Source organism: Schistocerca nitens, chromosome 3, assembly GCF_023898315.1.
Source record: "Schistocerca nitens isolate TAMUIC-IGC-003100 chromosome 3, iqSchNite1.1, whole genome shotgun sequence".
In the NCBI taxonomy this organism is placed as follows: Eukaryota; Metazoa; Arthropoda; class Insecta; order Orthoptera; family Acrididae; genus Schistocerca; species Schistocerca nitens.
Genome location: NC_064616.1, coordinates 179993476 through 180015891, shown reverse-complemented (window position 1 = coordinate 180015891; position 22416 = coordinate 179993476). Strand labels below are relative to the sequence as shown.

The 22416-nt window shown below is 43.5% G+C and overlaps 1 protein-coding gene across 1 annotated transcript; it reads left to right on the top strand.

Moving 5' to 3' along the window:
* Window positions 1–7699: 7699 nt before the first annotated feature.
* Window positions 7700–21355, top strand: LOC126248125 (uncharacterized). Its single transcript, XM_049948811.1, has 2 exons — window positions 7700–7861; window positions 18818–21355. Exon 2 carries the CDS (start codon window positions 18833–18835, stop codon window positions 19760–19762), a length of 930 nt encoding a protein of 309 aa, XP_049804768.1. The 5' UTR covers window positions 7700–7861; window positions 18818–18832; the 3' UTR covers window positions 19763–21355.
* The last annotated feature ends 1061 nt before the right edge of the window (window positions 21356–22416 follow it).

Sequence of the window (22416 nt, the reverse complement as noted above, 5' to 3'; positions counted from 1 at the left end):
CGACTCACTATCAACACTCTGTTATGCCAAGCTAGCGCACGAACCAACTATCACTATTTCAAAAGCTTTGTCAGAAGGTAATGATTACTTTTAAATGCTGGATACGGCTAAACCAGTAATATACTCTTAAGACAAGAAAACAGACGCACCAAGAAGGAATTATCCGAAAGAGACGGAAATCGGTAGATGTGATGTGCATGTACGGACGAACAAATTCAGAAGAATTGGATGATTTATTCAAGAGAAAGAGCTTCACAAACTGAGAAAGTCAATAAAGCATTGAACCACCTCGCGCCCTTATGAAAGCAGTTATTCGGCTTGGCACTGATTGATAGAGCTGTTGGATGTCTTCCTGAGGGTTTAGCCCCTTACTACATCCATTGAAACAAATGAAATAAACCACCTAGCTCCGTCCATCTTTTCCCCAGAGATTTTAGTGCAGTATAGCCAGGGCAATAATTTAGAGTAGCAGACTCGATAACGGCGCACAAACATGACACATAAGTGACAAATTTCGTCAAGTTATATGAAACGAACCGACAGCACGTCTCAAGGTGTAGAACAGGCGAGTCATGCGATCCTCCAGCGTTGACGTAAGTCCTGTCAGTGAAGTCGTTTATGTGTGCCTACTGGTTATATGGCATCAGTACAATAAAATAAGTCGATGTGAAAACGTGACAGAGTGGTAGAAATCAGATCTCGAGTTTAGACATTACATGAGCACTCAATGAATGAAGGCACACCATTTGTTTAGTATCAACACGACCTCTCTAACGCGTCTACAACAAATCATGTACGACTTCCAGCCATGTAATACGGCATAAGAAAAGTGGCAGTAAATACGAGGAGCGTCCAATAAGTAATGCAACACTTTTTTATCTGAAAGCAACTTGCTTTCATTTCGGATTCTAATACCTCATATTAGTTCCCACTCTTTTGGCTACAAGACGCTATATTCCAAAATTATCTCCATTTAATGCGACAGCCTTACGCTGGCTTACTGGGAGGGCGTTTATGCCCTAAATTTGTCGACGTCAGGGTCAACGTCTTACTGCATCATCAACCATCCTACCATCCACGTACTGCTTATCGTGGAGTGTATCCTTCATTAGGCCATACCGATAGAAGTCAGAAGGTGCGAGACCCGGGCTGTAATGGGATATTCTCCTCTAGAATTACTTTTCCTCAACAGTAGTTGTCGATACCAGTATTATTTTTCGAATTTTGGCAGGTCAGTATTATCTCAGCTGCTTTTCTGAAAACTTTCATATAGTTTTATATACAATATGTTATATTTCAAGCTAAAATTTATGAAAAGAAATTACTTTATTTTCGATGTTACAATCGAGAAGTTCTGGTTGGTTGTTTTGGGGAAGGAGACCATACAGAGAGGTCATCGGTCACATCGGATTAGGTAAGGACAGGGAAAAAAGTCGGCCGTGCCCTTTGAAAGGAACCACCCCGGCATTTGCCTGGAGCGATTTAGGGAAATCACGGAAAACCTAAATCAGGATGGCCGGACGCGGGATTGAACCGTCGTCCTCCCGAATGCGAGTCCAGTGTCTAACCACTGCGCCACCTCGCTCGGTCGAGAAGTTCTAGCTCGGAATGAACATTAAAAATATTTTTTAGAAACATCTGAAATTACGAATTATTTGGCACACTTCAAATTTCGATTACTAATTACGCAATCTAGTACTGTTTACTACGTTTATTTCTGGATTCATTTATGAAATAATAATCGAAATTAATAGAATTACATTTATCAAAAAATGTTCAAATGTTTGTGAAATCTTATGGGACTTAACTGCTAAGGTCATCAGTCTCTAAGCTTACACACTACTTAACCTAAATTATCCTAAGGGCAAACACACACACCCATGCCCGAGGGAGGACTCGAACCTCCGCCGGAACAGGCCGCACAGTCCATGACAGCAGGGCCTTAGACCGCTCGGCGAATCCAATACATTTATCAAGAGAAACTGCAAACTCTTTGGAATATGGTTATTACCGCAGAGTGAAATGCTAGTAAGCATGCCTCTAATGTGATCGGACGTATTTTTGTATTTTGGACGAACAATCTACGAGGGGCGTTCAGAAAGTAAGCTCCGATCGGTCGCGAAATGGAAACGACTATGAAAATTCGATAAAGCTTTGCACAGATGTGTTGGGTAGTGTCTCTAGTATAACCCCAGTTAGCATCACGTCGCTCTTCTCATTTCTGAGCTCGCAGTGAGTGCGTAAAGATGTCTAGAAAATAGTGTCTGCCGCCAAGTACGAGGGCCTGGTGAGAAATTTCGCCTGAAGCTATGCAGCTAACATTACATAACTGTCATGCTGTTTCTTCTTCAAGACAATTCTCAGCCGCATTCTGCAGGGGCAATGAAGATGCTCCTGCATCGTTTTCAAATGGAAATGTGAGATTACCCACAATACAGTCCGCAATTGTCTCCCCCTGAGTTTCATCTCTGGTCACATGAACCGCTGTCTTTGAAGACAACATTTTGACACAGACAACGAGGTGTAGGCCAGCGTGGAGAATTGGCGGAAAGCACTGGCGGCTGCCTTCTATGATGAGGCTATTGAAAAGTTGGTACAACGCTATGACAAAAGTCTAAGTCAGAACGGCGACTACGTAGAGAAGTAGCTGAAAGGTGTAGCTAATTGTTACAAGTAAAACATTTCTGATGTTCACTGTGGTTTCAATTTGGGAATCAATCGGAGCTTACTTTCTGAACAGGCCTCGTAATTTCGGCTTTGTTAATGTAAAAACTCAAAAGACTAAAACGTGAAAAAATATATTAACGCAACAACAAAAATTCTGCAACAACAATCTTCAAATTTATTTAGAGCAATTCAACCGTGAGGATCTAAAATGTGAGAATGTGAGCTTCAAGAATCAGACCCCTAAACAAGAAGAACTGGAGCCATCTCTACACGAAAAGCCAAGTAAACTAAAAGGAGTTTTGCAATCCTCGCTCCTCTCAAATTTTTCATAAAAGACTTTGCTTATTGTGGACAATAGCTGGAATTACAGAAAGGAAAGGAGAGATTACAGGTGGATGAGAAAGAGTGGTCCAATGAAGTTTTGTGAGCTCTTCTAGGGTGCGCAGACTTGTGTAACGCCTTGCGTTGTCGTGGAGAAGGAGAAGTTCGTTTGCATTTTTGCGGCGACTAACACGCTGAAACGGTTTTTTCAGTTTCCACTGGGCAGAAAAATACACTTCAGAGTTGCCGTTGCACCGCGAGGGAGAGCATCAAACAGAATAAAAATGGCTCTGAGCACTATGGGACTCAACTGCTGTGGTCATCAGTCCCCTAGAACTTAGAACTACTTAAACCTAACTAACCTAAGGACATCACACACAGCCATGCCCGAGGCAGGATTCGAACCTGCGACCGTAGCAGTCGCACGGTTCCGGACTGCGCGCCTAGAACCGCGAGACCACCGCGGCCGGCCTCAAACAGAATAACTCGTTAAGAGTCCCAGAAGACCGAAGCCAATGTTTTACTGGCTGAAGGTAGTCCAGTTGAGTAGCGATGTGTTTGATTGTGATTCGTCGATCACCTCTAATGAGAGTGTCGGCACGTTCCAACATTGCAGGAGTCACAGCTGTGCGCGGCGGTCGTCACGCTTGAGGTCCGACACAACTGTGCGATCTCGTTGCAATGTCGACACATTCCCCGCCCAACGACTCACCGTAAGTTTGTTCACTACCATGTCTCCGCACACATTTTTCAAACCGTTATGAATAACTCGGTAGAAGCTGAAGCGAGAATATTCCACCATGTCCCACAACAAATTACGCGTTTTTTTTCGGTAGAAATTGGCTGAGAAAAATATTCGTTGCATTACTTACTGAATGACCCTCGATCAAGCCTGGAGGTGGTGTTATACAGTATTAGCCTGACGTCTTCTAGGTGTTATTATTTTTTTTGTCCGTCATGCTTATTCACGCAAATTCAAATGAAGTAAATGTTTTCGTCTGTGTCAGTAGCTTTATGTGCTGGCGCTGACCAAGGGGATTGCCACGTCATGTTTCTTGCGGGCGTGGGGTAACCGCGTAAGTTGTCGCTCAGCTCCATGTGCCTCGTCAGGCTGTCTAATTCAGAATGGTTCAGATGGCTCTGAGCACTATGGGACTTAACATCTGATGTCATCAGTCCCCTAGACTTAGAACTACTCAAACCTAACTAACCTAAAGACATCACAAACATCCATACCCGAGGCAAGATTCGAACCCGCGACCGTAGCAGCAGCGCGGTTCCGGACTGAAGGGCCTAGAACCGCTCGTCCACAGCGGCCGGTGCTGTCTGATTCGCTGTCGGGTAGGGACACAAGAATGTTCCTTTGAGAAAGCTGTGGAGTACTAGCATAGAGGCACCCACAACCATTTTCACACATCGTCTCGGAGAGTAGCCTAAGAAAACACTCTGGTCAAGGGTCGGATCCTCCGAAGAGGACGTTCTGCAGGTACTAGTCAGCAGTGAGAACAGCCGTCTAGTGTGCACAGGAAGAAAAACAAAGGAAGGTAGATTAACTTTAACGTCTCGCTGAAATCAGGTTATTAGAGACGGAGCGTGGCCGGTCGCGGTGGTCTCGTGGTTAAGGCGCTCAGTCCGGAACCGCGCGACTGCTACGGTCGCAGGTTCGAATCCTGCCTCGGGCATGGATGTGTGTGATGTCCTTAGGTTAGTTAGGTTTAAGTAGTTCTAAGTTCTAGGGGACTGATGACCACAGATGTTAAGTCCCATAGTGCTCAGAGCCATTTGAACCATTTTTTAGAGACGGAGCAAAAGCTCGGATTGTGTCAAGGATGGGGCAAGAAATTGGCCGTGCCCTTTCAAAGGAACCATCTCTGAATTTGCGTGGAGCTACTTACGGAAATCACGGAAAACCTAGATCTGGATGGCTGGACGCGGGTTTTAGCCGTCGTCCTCCATAATGCGACTCCAGCGTACTAACCACTGCGCCACCTCGCTCGCTGTGTCCACAAACCACCTGTACACCTCCGCACAGACAGTGTGAACCCATGGTGTAAGTTGTCCAGACCAACCAACTGTCGAGCCCAAGTTACTACAGGTCCTCATTAGTTCCCATCGAATCTATGGTTCTCGTACTACACTGAAGAGCTAAAGAAGCTGGTACACCTGCCTCGTGTAGGTACCCCGCGAACACGCAGAAGTACCACACCACGACGTGGCATGGACTCGACTAATGTCTGAAGTAGTGCTGGAGGGAACTGACACCATCAATCCTGCAGGGCTGCCCATATATCCGTAAGAGTACGAGGGGTGGAGATCTCTTCTAAACAGCACGTTGTAAGGCATCCCAGACATGCTCAATAATATTCATGTCTGGGGAGTTTGGTGGCCAGTGGAATTGTTTAAACTCACAAGAGTTTTCTTGGAGCCACTCTGTAGCAATTCTGGACATGTGAGTTGTCGCATTCTCCTGATGGAATTGCCCAAGTCCGTCGGAATGCACAGTGGACATGAACGGATGCAGGCTATCAGACAGGATGCTTACGTACGTGTCACCTGTCAGAGTCGTATCTAGACGTATCAGAGGTCCCTTATCACTCAAACTGTACACGCTCAACGCCATTACGTCCGCAGCTCGTGGTTTGGTGGCTAGCGTTGCTACTTCTGGATCACGGGGTCCCGCGTTCTATTCCCGGCCGGGTTGGAGATTTTCTCTGCCCGGAGACTGGGTGTTTGTGTTGTCCTCATCATTCCATCATCATTCAAGTAAGTGACGAGATTGGACTGTTCTCAGATTGGGAATGTGTACGGGAGCTGCTAACCGCGCAGTTGAGCGCCCCACAAACTAAGCATCATCATCATCTACGCCATTACAGATCCCTGCTGACATGCAGGGTCCATTGATTCATGAGGTTGTCACTTTCTGCACGTTGTCCGGTCTTGAGGTGGTACACAAAAGCAGAGTGATAGTAATTGATAATCGTCAATAAATCTCGTTTCTTACTGAGTACAGAGGTAAATTGCCGAGAAGTGTATAGCTCAAGACGTTTTTCTAATTCTGATATTATGTCTCTGACGAATATTCTTTTACATAATGTCAAGATCACATAAACAATGAGAGAAAATTTTTTCTTTTAGTTAAAGCAATACAGTCGTCTGGATAAAATTATTCGTTTCTATGAGTAATATATACAAGTAGTTTGATAAAGCTGTTTGTTCCAGAACTAAAAAAGTAATGGTGCTACTGGAGGGTGTGGTTAGCGAATGCAAAATAATGAGAGGAGAAGAACACTCAACGGACAAAATGGAACTCATTTACTTTGACACGTACAAATGGTTCAAATGGCTCTGAGCACAATGGGACTTAACTTCTGTGGTCATCAGTCCCCTAGAACTTAGAACTACTTAAACCTAACTAACCTAAAGACATCACATACATCCATGCCCGAGGCAGGATTCGAACCTGCGACCGTAGCGGTCGCACGGTGACACGTACAATCAGAAGGAATCCACGTGCAGAGGAAGAAAGAAGTTTCGACGTATTTGAATAGATTTATTTGTTAACTGTTTCAGTACCAAATAAATTAATGTATTTATTAGCATAATAAAAAAGCAGAGATTACCGGCGAATCCGTCTGAGGAGAGTACCACAGTCATTGACATCACATCACACTGCTGTTAATGGAATGTGCAGCTACCAAGATGCATCTCATACTCATTCACTGGTCTCACGTTATTGTCTCTCTTCCAGCGGTAATATTCCAAAGAGACACAGCCCTACTTCTCACAGGTGTGAAACGATGGGTACGTCTGCAAGCGAGTTACATTTATTCCTAGGCACAAAGGCATGCATGCACGCATGCCCGAAGAAACATTGCATAGTACTTCTCAATAATACAGGCACTGCTATTTCGTATTTATTCGTCAATACCAGGCTCTCGGCTCTCAATAATTATGTCCTTTCTGAACGGGAATATACTCAACCTACGAGTGCAGGCCGTGACGTACGGACGACGACATACGGAAGTTTGTGTCTGATTCTTGCAGGGATAGCCGAGGTTGTTAGGGTGACCGCTGGCGTAAAGCGGGAAATTCGGGTTCGACTCCCGGTCCGGCACAAATTTTCATTGTCGTCATTCCAGTATACAGCCAATGGTGGTTCATATTCACATCTGCGAATACATTTTCTACAAAGAATATTACCGCACTGCATGATAAAATATTTGGTTTGCAATTAGCCGCACACTAAAAAAAATGCAACTCTATCGTAAAGTTTTCGAGTATAATGTGCAGTGGTTCCGGCTGTCGTGACTGATTGATGGCAGAACGTCATCAGCTAATCAGACTCTTGCGTGAGACCATGCTGCGACACCTAGCGGGCTGCTGCCGAAGAATTTAACACTATCTACTGAGCACAGGAGGAGACCTATACAATGCACGTGAATTGTGGATTGCTCGCTGAAACTGCAGTAATTTGTTACAATTTACATTTTCTCGTCATATCCCAGATTTCTCGATTTCTCTACACTTCAAAATGCCGTTCTGGGTGTCGATGTTTTTCTTTAAGTGCGTGTAACACATTTGTCATTCTTTATTCCTCTAATGCCCTTGGATGGAAACACTGTAAGCTGCTGGAGACAGGCGGGCGAAGGCAGCGGCAGACATAATGCGAGATTGGCTAAGATAGGTTATCAGGCAGATAGCGGGCAGGTGACGGCCAGCGAGCAGTAGAAAGCGAGCGGGCGCGCAAGAAAGTCGTCGCAGCCGAGTGGAACATCGGCCGTCGCTTGCCCGCGCGGTGCCAACACTGTTCTCAGCTGTCTTCATGCGTTAGCACCGAAGCTGTCGAAGCCTTCCAGAAGTGATTGCCTGTCGGGTGAGTGCGCTTTCTCTCTCTCTATGCACAGCAGTTTGGCGCTGCTGCTGGTTTTATAAAAATGACATCTCTACCCAGTCCACACTATTTGTTATCAAATCGAGCGGGTTTTGGTATGACTGGAAGCCAATAATTCAACTTAACTACGAGGAAAATAAATTTTCAATGTACAGAACTCCCTTTTGCTCACTTGAAACCGTAATCGGATGTGGTTCTCGTTCTGTGACTTTCGTTCGTTCTAATCTGCGTTATATAGTCACGATTATTCACTTCTCTCACAAACAGCATATAACCTGGGCATTATTCACTGATCCCTTCATAATTTATTGCGAATGCTTCAACCTTTAGTTTTCAACTGTTATAAATGTATTACAACTTATTCCATAACTTACACATTTCTCAGGGGCAAAAATTTCCAGTCCCAGATCAAAGTTATTGTCACGTTTTGTCAGTTGTCATAACCAGAGAAAATGAATTTAGAACATATGCGATGTAAATGAAAAAGTTGCTAATAAATGTAACCTCCTGATATTTAAATCCATTTTCCTAGGTACACATTGTAGTAGCTGCGTAGAAGCAGAACAGGAACTAATATTTTGCGCTGTTTTGCACAGACCGAAGTCAAGTACGTCTACTTTTTTCTCTATTTTGGTAGGACGTGAGTCATTCCATACGACCAAAAATTGATGTATTGTTTACGAAATTTAAAATTTCCATTGGAGTATACTCCCCATTGAATATTTTTCCCATGGAACTGAAAGCAGAAAACTATTTTTAAATGGGCTTAAGAGTACCTATGTTGCATATTCTACTTCACATATAAAAAACTTTCTAATATTACGTATTCTAAACCTAATAAACCAAACATTTTCACAAAATTAGCACTTGTATGTGAGGTCTATGCGATACTCTCGCCCTCCAAAAGCAATTACCCACAACCGTGAGTCAAATTACGCAGCAGAACCAAAATAAAGATCTTGATGGATGTTGTAACATACCCTATCTGATAAAGTGTCATTTTTAAAATTGTATTCTTCCATAAAATGTTTGTATCCCTTCGTGCTACTTCAATTCTGTTTGAGGTTTTGATGACATTTTATTATTATGATGTTTATTATCATTTGACATTCAATGTTATCATTTACATCAGGAAATAATATGCAAACAATCGAAATCTAAGAGGTAATATTGTCACGTTTAGTCTCTACTATCCAGGAATTTCTCCACTGTTCATGTCCTTGCAAGTACCACAGCTTTCTGTATGAAACTTTAGAGTTCTGTTCGTATTTCCAGTTTCCTCGGAGCTTCACACAGAGTGTGTGGTGTGACCCGGCTGCTTGAAATTAATGTCGATATAGTATGATAACGTTAACGACCTATTATCTGTGTACAGGCTCTACAAACTCCGTATACTTACTGTACTTTCTCCTAATACTGTGGTTCTTTTGCAGTGCACTCCAAATAGTTTTCTGTCAACATTAATTGACCTTGTACCGCCAGCAAGAAAACCTCGATCACTGGAAATATGTTTCCGAAATTCAACCAGTAGTACGATCCTTCTGCGTCGCTCTTTCGTTGTTGGTTTCTTTATCATGTCGTCGATGTAAAATACTTGTTATCCACGTATTCATTTTCTTGCTATCACTACAGACGTTTCGAGTTTCTGGCTGGCTGAGATGCGCGGATATTGAATTATCTGTCTGATATTTCGCGTTGTGCAATGTTGCCGAAACTTGTTATTTCTGTTATTGTTTTAAGCTTACAAGGAAATTAGATTGTTTCATGGCGTCTACCCTGAAGTCGAGGAACTAAAGCAGCTTGGTCTTGTTGAACGATCCATCAATCATCCTCCTGAAGGGATTTAGACAAATAATGGAAAATCCCGAAATAGGTGGAATGGGCAGAGACATGAAACCAGGCACTCTCAAATACAAGTCCAGCATTTTAAATGCTGTGCTTTTTTTCCTCATCACAATTTTTAACCGGCCGAGATCAGTTTCGTTAGTTATAGTATTACTTCGTTAGACAGAAGATTACCTCGCTGAACAAGGATAGAGAAAGAAATGTCGGTGGCCTCGCAGAAAGACGACTTAGCGGGAAAATAATACGGAAAAGCACTCGTAAAATATGCTACGTTGGCTTACTGGATTCGAAGTTCTCTCTTGATGAGAACAGTTTCGTTATTTTACGACTGAGTCACTTTGTTCGGACACTTGCTACACCAACAAAAAGCAAGCAGACTTCACATCTTGGGCAACATTTTTGCACAACTGTAATCTCTTCGATGACAGAAGTTACTGCAGTGGTATGTCATTTACATCATTACGGATGGAAAGGAAAGTCAGAATTGTGGGTAACTTTGGTCTCAAACTCACCGTAGTTGGCTCGTGCCTCATACCACTTTAGTAATCACATTTTAGTTGTGGAAGAAAAAGATGAATTGCTTCCTACAGAACCTTGACCAAGATGCAAAAGATGCAAAACAGAATAGTTTAACCAAAAAAGGCTCACTGGTCTCTGAGAGCTTCTAGGATGCGCAGGTTTTGCCTTTACAAGCACAAAGGGTTCTACGATATGATGTTGAGCATTGTGTTATCTACTTTACGTCAGCTGAATTTGCTTTGTACAAGACGCCTCGCAAAGCAAGCCGCGCACACAGAGTACAGATAACGTGCGTTACTTTCCTTTAACGGATGAAGCTTCACAGCCATTACAAAGACAATAAAAGGTTTCATCAGACCACCATTATTCCTTTGAATGTCCCAGAAATTAGTTTTGATGGCTGCCTAGAAGAGCAAGATACTCGTGGCGTTGTATCCACTTGATGATTTTAATTAATTAATTCGGTTGTAACGTGCCGTGAGCGATATTCTGTAAAATTATTTCTCCAAGAAACTGTCGTCTATGTCATATCGAGCTTAAAAGTTTCATCTTCAGTCATCTATAAATCGCAATCTAAATCTGACAATATCGTCGGCCAAGTAAGTTGCGCCGTGTAATATAAGTAAATATTTTCTAGATAAAGACATTAAAGTTACAGGTTCAGTGAAACAGGGTGTCAAATAACATTATTAGATTAAATAACAACCTCCAACAGCTCCCGAATTAATACAGATATGTTGCTAAGAAGTAACGCTTATGATAGTTTCACTTTGATTTACTGGCCCAAAGGTTTGGTAAACGAAGGAAGTTTGACTCTGTTCTGCACCTGCAATTTTCTACTCATGCAGAAGCATGTTAAGTAATTATCTCCCAGACTGGTGAACTACTAATCATATGCACACTAACAAAGTAACTAAGAGGCACTACGATGCCTCTAAACTCGACGTAGTTTGCTAATTGTCTTTCACATTATCTTTACCAACAATTTCTGTGTCTGTTCCTCTGTCTGCTGCAGGTAGCCACTGCATGACCATTCAAAACCCAGGCCCATACAATGAAAACTGTGCTATACATGTACAGACGTTTAGTCTGTTTCTTCCCCTCGTATGACATGTTAGAGTAAACAGTTCCTAAAAGTTTTCAGAAATGGCGCTGAGACAGATCCAGCGAGCTGTTACTAAGGAAAGGGGAAGTCAAACTCAAGCAGGCCACAATCGGGAATGCAGACCTGTACGGCGATCGAACTAATACAAACTAAAAAAGTGCGTGTATCATTCCACCCTTACCAATACAGCTATGAAATGAAAAGAAAAGCAGCAGCCGGCCGCGGTGGTCTAGCGGTTCTAGGCGCGCAGTCTGGAACCGCGCGACTGCTACGGTCGCAGGTTCGAATCCTGCCTCGGGCATGGATGTGTGTGATGTCCTTAGGTTAGTTAGGTTTAAGTAGTTCTAAGTTCTAGGGGACTGATGACCACAGATGTTAAGTCCCATAGTGCTCAGAACCATTTGAACCATTTTTTTTTTGAAAAGCAGCATTCCCCATTAACCTCGTTGCACTGTTTATGTATCTGCTATTTTTTTTAAGATTCTGAAATTTATTCATCAACCCGGACGGACGTTTTGAATTAGGAAGCTCTGTGTGTTTTGTCTAGACAGCACACTTCCTAAAAGATCAATGCACAGACCAGCTGGTGCTCTTCCTTCCAGTAAAGTGTCATAATCCGTCTACAACTGAACAGCACTTCTCTAGTGAAATCCAGTTGTATTTTATCAGTTTGTGCTGGTGCCCTTATTTCTTCTTCCCGAAAACTGAGATCGGACAGGTTAGTGCGACCTTGTTGCGATGACAGACGCCTCACCCAACGACTCACCGTGCTTTTGCAAACTGCCAGGTCTCAGTAGACATTCTGCACGCACCTATTAATATCTGCGATGCTTTGGTTTTCCGCGAAAAGAAACGCAATAACAGCTCTCTGCTTGTAACACACCTCCGTTCCAGACGCCATTTTGAAGACTACGTATACCGCTGCCATCTGTCGGAACTTCATGAAACTATAGGGGCAGATGACCCACAACAAATCCCGTACTTTTTCAACCGAAATTGGCCGAGTAAAAAAATGAGCTGCGTCACTTATTGGCGTAAATACGCACTGTTAGTAGTTGCAAAGAAGTACTTCAAATATCTTTAATAATTTTAGAGTAACTACGCACACAATGGCCACAAAACTGAAGAATAGATGACTTAAATTATTTTTACCTGTTTGATTTGCATACATCGTTATAGCCATCTTCTGTTGGAAATTTATTAAACTTTATTTTCCAACTTCATACACATAGTGACTTAAATAATAAAATAATAGTATGATGATGTCATGCTCTCCCTACGTCATACAGTGTGTGTTTGGGCCCTAGAAAGGCATTATCTCATAATAGCGACTTAACGAATCACTGATAATCTGATAAACCTTGTAGCCTATCCACGACTTCGTTCTCCTAGTTCAACATTTCCGATTCTTACGCATAATTAGCTAGCAGTTGAAACATCAAAACACAAACAAGACTATTTATACGAGGCGCATCCGAAAAGTAAGTACCCGATGTTATTTCCTTTAAAGTAGACGTATTTAACAGGGATACTGCGCATGCGCAACAGATCCATGACGTGACGTGCCGGCCGGAGAGGTCCCACCTAGTGCCACTACCGAATGACGTCTGTTATTCGTTCTCACTCCGCTTGCGAGGTTCGGTCAGTGATAAGGCACAAAACGTAACGCCCATCGAGATTCATCGTCAGCACTATCAGATCTCCTGTCAGAACATCATGAGCAAACAGATGATGCGTCGCTGGTGTAAGCTTTTTCCCAAAGATCGTGAAAGTATCCATGATGAAGAGCGCAGCTAGCGACTGTCCTTCATCAATGATCACCTTGTTGACCTGCTGCGGCAGCGCATCCTGGAGAACCGTCGCTTCACGATTATGGAGCTCAGCAGTATTTTACGCAGATATCGCGATCGTTTGTTGCATGAAATTGTCACTAAGCACCTGCTGTTCAAGAAACTGTGTGCCAGGGGGGTGCCAAAAAATCTGACACCACAGCACAAAATGAAGCGCTTTGGAGCAGCGCTGACGTTTCTGCGGCGGTATGATGATGACAGCGACGAGTGCCTCGACAGGATCCTCAAGGGCGACAAGACACAGATTTCTCACATGGCCCCGGAAATCAAGCAGCAGTCAATGCATTGGTGTCACAGTAGATCTCAGATCAAGACGAAATTCAGAGAGACTGTGTCGGTGTAAAAAGTAATGTGCACGGTATTCTGGGATAGGAAGGGTATTCTGCTCATTGACTTCCTGCACAGAGGTGAAACAGTGAACGCTCACCGTTGCTGTGAAACGATGCGGAAACTGCATCGTGTCATTCAGAATAAGAGGTGTGGAATGCCTTCCGCAGGTGTTGTGCTGCTCCATGACAATGCTCGTCCCCGTACAGCTTGGCGCACAGCAACTGTCCTGCAAAAGTTCAGATGGGAGCTGTTTGATCATCCAGCATACAGTCGTAATCTTGCTCCTCCGGCCAGCGTGGGAGCTGTTTGATCATCCAGCATACAGTCGTAATCTTGCTGCTCCGGCCAGCGTTTTGACAATGACGAAGAGATGATGACGACTGTCATACGCAGGTTCCATTTACAGACGGCAGACTTCTACAACACCGGAATACAAAAGTTGATCCTAGGTTATGACAAGAACCACTATTGTTTTAGTGACTATGTCGAAAAATAGCTGTACCTGTTGCCAGCAAAGTTTTTTATGTAATTATGTTGTCTTTATTTTAAAGAAATAGGGAAGCTAACTTTCTGGATACGTCTCGTCCAAGGAAAGACTGAGTATTCACGTGACATACCTACAAGTTGAAGCGTGACAGCTGGCCGGGGTGGCCAAGCGGTTCTAGGCGCTACAGTCTGGAACCGCGCGACCGCCACGGTCGCACGTTCGAATCCAGCCTCGGGCATGGATGTGTGTGATGTCCTTAGGTTATTTAGGTTTAAGTACTTCTAAGTTCTAGCGGACTGATGACCTCAGCAGTTAAGTCCCATAGTGCTCAGAGCCCTTTGAACCATTTTTGAAGCGTGATATGATCACACTGAGGTATATATAGTGATCCAAAGTTTAAAAAATTGTGGAATTGAAAACATTCTTGATCGCAGATTTTTTTCTTTATTATATGACCGGGTTCGATCCATGAGTTCATCATCAGATATCTCTGTCTTCCTAAACTAGTAAACAAAACATAAAAAACTGTTAGCCAAGGTAGACATCCTCTGATGTCCTAAAGACGTGACAAAATTGTGCTACAACACAGCTGACCTGTAGAGCAGGTTCTCTGTCAGCATATTCTGTTTGCAACTGCAGAGTCATGGACTGTGCGGCTGGTCCCGGCGGAGGTTCGAGTCCTCCCTCGGACGTGGGTGTGTGTGTTTGTCATTAGGATAATTTAGGTTAAATAGTGTGTAAGCTTAAGGACTGATGACCTTAGCAGTTAAGTCCCATAAGATTTCATAGACATTTGAACATTTTGCAACTGCAGTGCAAGTAACTGACAGGGCTTGGCTACTAGGTATCGCTTCCTGCACCCACAGTTTCCACCTAGCAGCCAAGCTCTTTCTGTTGCTTCCATTGCAGCTGCGTGCACGGTATAGTAATTTATCACAGTTTTATTATGTGTTGAAGGTGGCAGCCTCGGCTAAAAGCTTTTTGTGTGTTGTTTACTAATTTGAGAACACAGGCCCATATTGTAGATCGAAACTCGTCATAAAATAAAGAAAAAAATTTGGCATCAAAGACTGTTTCCAGCTCAAAATATCTGCATTACCATCTATCAAACTTCACTGGCATATCTAGTCGAGAAGATATCCATTAGCAGCTAAATCAGGAGGTGAGTGATCTCTCACAGATTTGTTTAGTCAACTCGTCAAAGACAAAGAAATAATCAACAAACTCTGTTGCGAGGCACTACAAGAAAGGCGTCGTGCAGCGCAGAGAGGCAAATTCCGAGAGCCCACGTTCGAGTGCGAATCACAAACCATGTTGAATCGAATTAGAAGTTGGTTCAAATGGCTCTGAGCACTGTGGGACTTAACATCTGAGGTCATCAGTCCCCTACAACTTAGAACTACTTAGACCTAACTAGCCTAAGGACATCACACACATCCATGTCCGAGGCAGGATCGAACTTGCAACCGTAGCGGTCGCGCAATTTCAGACTGAGGCGCCTAGAACAGCTCGGCCACACATGCCGGCCAAATAGAAGTGAATGGGATTTAAATCTGTCTGGTCATCCCGACTCAGACGAAATTTACTGCTGCCGAATGTTTCCTTCGTTATCCTTTTGCAGCACTACTTATTAACCAGTAAAGCAATTTCCCTGGCTGGCACCTAAACGACGTTAAACTCTATCTCTCTCTTATCTAGATATTATGCTGTTTATTGTCGCTAGTTGCCCTTCCCGTTGGAAAATCCCATTTAACCATAATAATAATGATAGTAATAATTATAATAACAACGGGTGTGAGATAAGTATCTCATGATAAAGAAAACACCACACCATAAAAAGGCGATATTTATGTCACATATTTTCGCCATTGTCATAAAAATGATAAATGTTTCAGTTCGTAACATCTTCATTATTGGCATAGAATCAGTATCTGGTGGAAGAGTTATTATCGGATTTATCTATCGACATCACACAAGCGACTTTCAGGCAAAATGTCTCACCTGTACGGGAATATGTATAATGGATTTACGAGTATAGATTGTAGATGCATGTTGGCCGCCATGTGAAAGGTTGGGTCTGGCTTTGAGTCATGCATAGACGGCTAAATATTAAGGCAGCCACTTGTGATAGGTGGCAAATCCCGGTTGGAGTCCGGGTCAGGCAGAAATTTCCAACGTTGTTATTCCATTCTACAGCTGATGGTTGTCCATATTCGCAACAGCAAGTACATTTAATGTATAATACGAAAATACGGGACATACATTGTATACTAGGTGGTTCATCTGCAAAGGAATCTACATATAGGACGTTAGTGCACCCTGTTCTTGAGTACGAGTGTTTGGAATCCGTAGCAGGTCTGATTAAGGGAACACAACGAAGTAATTCAGTGGTGAATCGCTACATTTTTTACCGGTAGGTTCGCACAACTCGCAAATGTGACGGAGATGCTTTGGGAACTCAGATTGGAATCGCTGGAGGGAAGGTGAAATTCTTTCCGAGGAACACTAGTGAGAAAATTTACGGAACTGGCATTTGACGCTGATTTCAGAACGATTCTACTGCCAGAACCATACATTTCGCGTGAGGACCACGACGATAGGCTACGAGAAATTAGTGTTCATACTGAGGTACATAGATAGTAATTTTTCCCTAGCTGTACTTGTGAGTAGAACGGGAAAGGAAATGAGTAGTAGTGATACAGGGTACCCTCCGCCATGTGCCATACAGTGGTTTGCAGAGTACGTAGGTGCAGAATGTTTGGAGAACTTGTCCTGTGGTTCTCAAGAATACCTTCATGCTTTCTATGCACGGATTTAACAAGTGTTTTTTACTGAGTTTATGTGTTCACGCATACCCTCCTAAATCTACTTACAGATTTCGGGATCAGTTCGTTATTTGTATGTATGCAGTAAGGAGGTATCGAATTTTGATGGATACCATGCATGCGATTGTCTGTAGCAGATTCGACTCTGTTTATTCGGCTTTAACTTTATCATCTTCCGTATCGGTAAAATTACGATCAGCGAGTAACCTAATAGGTGATACTGATCTGTTTTCTGGCTTCATTCTACGCAAATTCTTCTGTATGTATTTCTTATTGTTGCAATATACACTACTGGCCATTAAAATTGCTACACCAAGAAGAAATGCAGATGATAAACGGGTATTCGTTGGACAAATATATTATACTAGAAATGACATGTGATTACATTTTCAAGCAATTTGGGTCCATAGATCCTGAGAAATCAGTACCCAGAACAACCACCTCTGGCCGTGATACGCCTCGGTATTGAGTCAAACAAAGCTTGGATAGCGTGTACAGGTAAAGCTGCCCGTGCAGCTTCAACACGATACCACAGTTCATCAAGAGTAGTGACTGGCGTATTGTGACGAGCCAGTTGCTCTGCCACCATTGAACAGACGTTTTCAATTGGTGAGAGATCTGGAGAATGTGCTGGCCAGGGCAGCAGTCGAACATTTTCTGTATCAAGAAAGGCCCGTATAGGACCTGCAACATGCGGTCGTGCATTATCCTGCTGAAATGTAGGGTTTCGCAGGGATCGAATGAAGGGTAGAGCCACGGGTCGTAACACATCTGAAATGTAACGTCCACTGTTCAAAATGCCGTCAGTGCTAACAAGAGGTGACCGAGACGTGTAACCAATGGCACGCCATACCATCACGCCGGGTGATACGCCAGTATGGCGATGACGAATACACACTTCGAATGTGTGTTCACCGCGATGTCGACAGACACGGATGCGACCATCATGATGCTGTAAACAGAACCTGGATTCATCCGAAAAAATGACATTTTACCATTCGTGCACCCACGTTCGTCGTCGAGTACACCATCGCAGGCGCTCCTGCCTGTGATGCAGCGTCAGGGGTAACCGCAGCCATGGTCTCCGATCTGATAGTCCATGCTGCTGCCAACGTCGTCGAACTGTTCGTGCAGATGGTTGTTGTCTTGCAAACGTCCCCATCTGTTGACTCAGGGATCGAGACGTGGCTGCACGATCCGCTACAGGCGTGGGGATAAGATGCCTGTAATCTCGACTGCTAGTGATACGAGACCGTTGGGATCCAGCACGGTGTTCCGTATTACCCTCCGGAACCCACCGATTCCATATTCTGCTAACAGTCATTTGATCTCGACCAACGCGAGCAGCAATGTCGCGATACGATAAACCGCAATCACGATAGGCTACAATCCGACCTTTATCAAAGTCGGAAACTTGATGGTACGCATTTCTCCTCCTTACACGAAGCATCACAACAACGTTTCACCAGGCAACGCCGGTCAACTGCTGTTTGTGTATGAGAAATCCGTTGGAAACTATCCTCGTGTTAGCACGTTGTAGGTGTCGCCAACGGCGCCAGCCTTGTGCGAATGCTCTGGAAAGCTAATCATATGCATATTACAGCATCTTCTTCCTGTCGGTTAAATTTCGCGTCTGTAGCACGTCCTCTTCGTGGTGTAGCAATTTTAATGGCCAGTAGTGTAGTTACAGATTTGGGGATCAGTTCGTTATTTGTATATATGCAGTAAGGAGGTATCGAATTTTGATGCTATGCGATTGTCTGTAGCAGATTCGGACCTGTTTGTTCGGCTTTAACTTTATCATCTTCCGTATCGTTAAAGTTACGATCAGCGAGTAACCTAATAAGTGATACTGCTCTGTTTTCTGGTTTCATTGTAGGCAGATTCTTCTTTATGTATTTCTTACTGTTGCAATATAGTAAATAAGGTGTTTCTTCCTTCACGGATGTACTGAAACGTTTGTCGTGTTCGTTTCAGTGAGCGCGATACCGGATGCCAGAGAAGGGAAAGATGGCAGACGACGAGTACGGGTACGAGCACCGCGACCCGCGCCTGCTGCAGAGCATCGAGTCGAGCCAGACGCTGCCGCAGGACGGCGACGGCGACGCCAGCGCCAATGCCAACGCGGACAGCGGAAGCGTGCGCTCCGACGCGGATGCGGACGCCACAGATGGCCTCTCCGCTTCCGGGCAGCGGCTGTCGCTCAGTTCGAGCACGGGCTCCACCGGCGCCGGACCGGACGACGACGACAGGCGCAGCTCGTTCGGCTCCGACCTGGGTGCGGCGACGCAGAAGCAGCAGCAAGAGCGCAAGGCGCGCCCGACTCCGCCGGCGCCCTCTCAGCGCAGCCGCAAGAAGATGTCCGCCGCCGCCAGCGACGCCGACGACGCCACCGTCAAGGAGGAGGACTTGCCGCAGAAGTTCCAGGTGAAGTACCTGGGCTTCCGCGACGCCAGCGGGCTCTGGGGCATCAAGCACACGCGCAAGCCGGTGGACGCGCTCGTGGCGGCCGCCAAGTCGCTCAAACAGGGCACCGTGCTGCCCATAGTCAACGTCACCGTCTCTATCGACGGGCTCACCATCACGGCCGACAAGAAGCACGACGACGTCATCGGGTTCTTCCCGGTGGACACCATCTCGTACGGCGTGCAGGACTTGGTGTACACGCGCGTCTTCTCCATGATAGTGGTGCGCGATGTGACCGACAGCAAGTCGCAGCACCCGTTCGAGTGCCACGCGTTCGTCTGCGACAGCCGGTTCGGCGCCCGCAAGATCACGTACGCCCTCGCGGCCGCCTTCCAGGCCTACAGCCGGAGCGCTAAAGGCCAAGGCAAGGTGCCGCAGAAGCGCTTCGCCATCGACCTGCGAGTGCCGGAGCAGATTGTCGAAGTCGATCAGGAGATGCCCGACTCCGAAGCGTAAGCTGCCTATTACTTTCTCGTGAGGCCACTGCCGCATCAGCACCTCAGAAACAATCTCCGATGCTACTATCGTACTGTTGTCACTTCTATGGTGGTGGAAAAGTGTGTATGGCGGGCATTACTGTGGAACTTTCCCCACTCTCACCCGGTTCCCACAGTCTGCCAAATCAACCGTGTGATTCGTTTCTCGAGTATAGTTTTGAGAGAAGACTGAATTAAATCATTTACATGGACAGTCTTTTCTAACTGCTGTGCTTCAGTTATTGGAGACGCATCAAACTGTAGTCTCAAATCGAACATATTCTCTGTTTTGCTGTACCCCCTCCCTATTTTCTTTTGTTTTACTTTACTCGAAGAAAGGTGATTACAAGGTAAATGTGCATCTTTCTTTGGCGAATTGAAATTAGTAGCAGCACCAGAGGTTTCGCTCAGCCATTTCTACTCGTTAGATGCGAAACATGTAATTCAGTGCAGTCAGTACATCGCAGAACTGGAAAAGCTTCATCTGTAAATATCAGTAAACTCTGGACCGTAATGTTGGTGTTACGTAGTTTCACGTATAAAATTCGTTTTTATGGTGACTCCATTATTAGTACAGTCAAGCAGTGCAGCGTCCATTGTAAAATTTGGTATGTCAACTACTACAGAAATATACTCACATGAAAACAGCCCCCCCCCCCCCAATAAATTTTAATACCTACACGACATTCATAATTTTAGCGCTAAATATATGCCGTGCTTCCATACATAGCCTGGAACCCTTAAAAAATTCAACAAACTTCTTCAGATATTTTCAAATTTCTGCACTCAGTGATACATAGAATTACGTGATATGACACTGCTGTAATATGTTTGTGACAAGACTCGAACGAGAAAGATACAATATTACAGTTTGTTCAGATGCTCTGCTCTTGATAACGAGTGTTGTATACAGCTACTGTCGAAGGCACGACACACGTTATCAGAACATCGTGTCGCTGATATAGGGCTTATACAACGGTCCCACAGTCTGTAACTTTACACGTGACTTTTACTGAGTGCACTTGAACTAAACAAATACATCTTGTTGTAGCAATAATTTAGGTGTACGGAACGCGAAGATTTGAACTGTGAAATTGTTTAAAATTATCGTGAGTAGGCTATTTTGCGTATCTTTTCATTACGAAGCATATCATACTAATACCTATCAGCATGTATAAAGTTAGCTTCACAAAATATATGTGTTCCTAAAATTTATGTACTTGCAAACAAAAACTTATTTAACATTATCGCTGCACCATGGACGTTCATTGAAGATGCTGACAGACTCTATAGTTTTATTTTGTTCACTTTTCATTGAATGTATCCGTGAATTTCAAATAAAAAGTATATGAATGCATTCAAATAACGACATGTGATTGTGATGATGCATGATTTAGAAGGATAATTTTGATACAGAGTACATGATGTGGAAAGACGAATACGTTGTGGATCGGAGACATAGATATGAAAAAATAGAACCTTAAAAAGTTTTAAAGGTGATGTTAATAATTATTACTGTTTTTAAAACCTTTCTTAGGTTACTGTCTACAGCTGTTAAGTATTTTGAAAAAAGCATATTTGCACCAACAGTTTTACAAATAGATATTTCTTATCTACCGGTTTGAGTTATAAAAACTATCTTCACAGGAAAAAAATAGTATGCATTGACGTATATTGCTTTCTCCTATGATGATGGTTATTATAACTGAAACCGATAGAGAATAAATGTACAGTTGTACAGCTGATGGCACTGATACGCTTTTATTGTTTTTTTAATTTAATGCTTATATTTATTACTTCATCGACATTAGCTAGACTAATGAAGTGATTACTCTCGCACTGCTGTTTTAGCGTTTCCTAAACGCCTAATTATGTGCTTATTAAAATTCTACATTTTTTTCCACTCATTTACCTGTTCCCTGTCGCTGATGCCCTCCTTGACCTCTGAAACGAAACTGAACGGTAATTTTTATTTTGCATACAGCATATACACGACTCATCATAATCGTATGGAACACGACAACTTGTCGTTCAAGCGCACTGCTGCATGTCGAGTACTGCCAGGTAAGTATACTAAAGGGAGAATAATGTTTTAATTTGGTAACCGTAGTAAAACAATTTTGCTCTATGGTTTATACTAATTTCCACTTGAAAATTTCATTTGTGAGGTTAAGTAAATTGTCATGTACGAATAAATTTTGATCACCCTGCATAGACCTTTTTCTCTCTATAAGACTCTTATGCTGCTGTATAAGTGGCCAAAGATTTTTGTAGCAGCTTTGTTCATCTTTGCGTGAATCAAATAATGCTTTACTGAACGTAACGGTAGACATTTTTATCTCTGATACTGTATTTGCGGTCACCACTGTACCTTTCAGACTGGGTTACTAGAGGCAAATTTCATAACACAATAAATATACTACAGAGATTCAATCCAAATGTCACACACACACACACACACCAAATGCTTACAAATGTTTGTCAGTATTCATTATATGTTTGCTCCACGCTTTTGTGCCACAGGCGTCTTGTATAAGAAATAAGTTACTCACTGTATAATTCCAGATGCTTTTCTCAGTTCAAACAGGCAGTTTTTCTTAAATTACTAATTTATTTGTCTTGAAACTGACAATG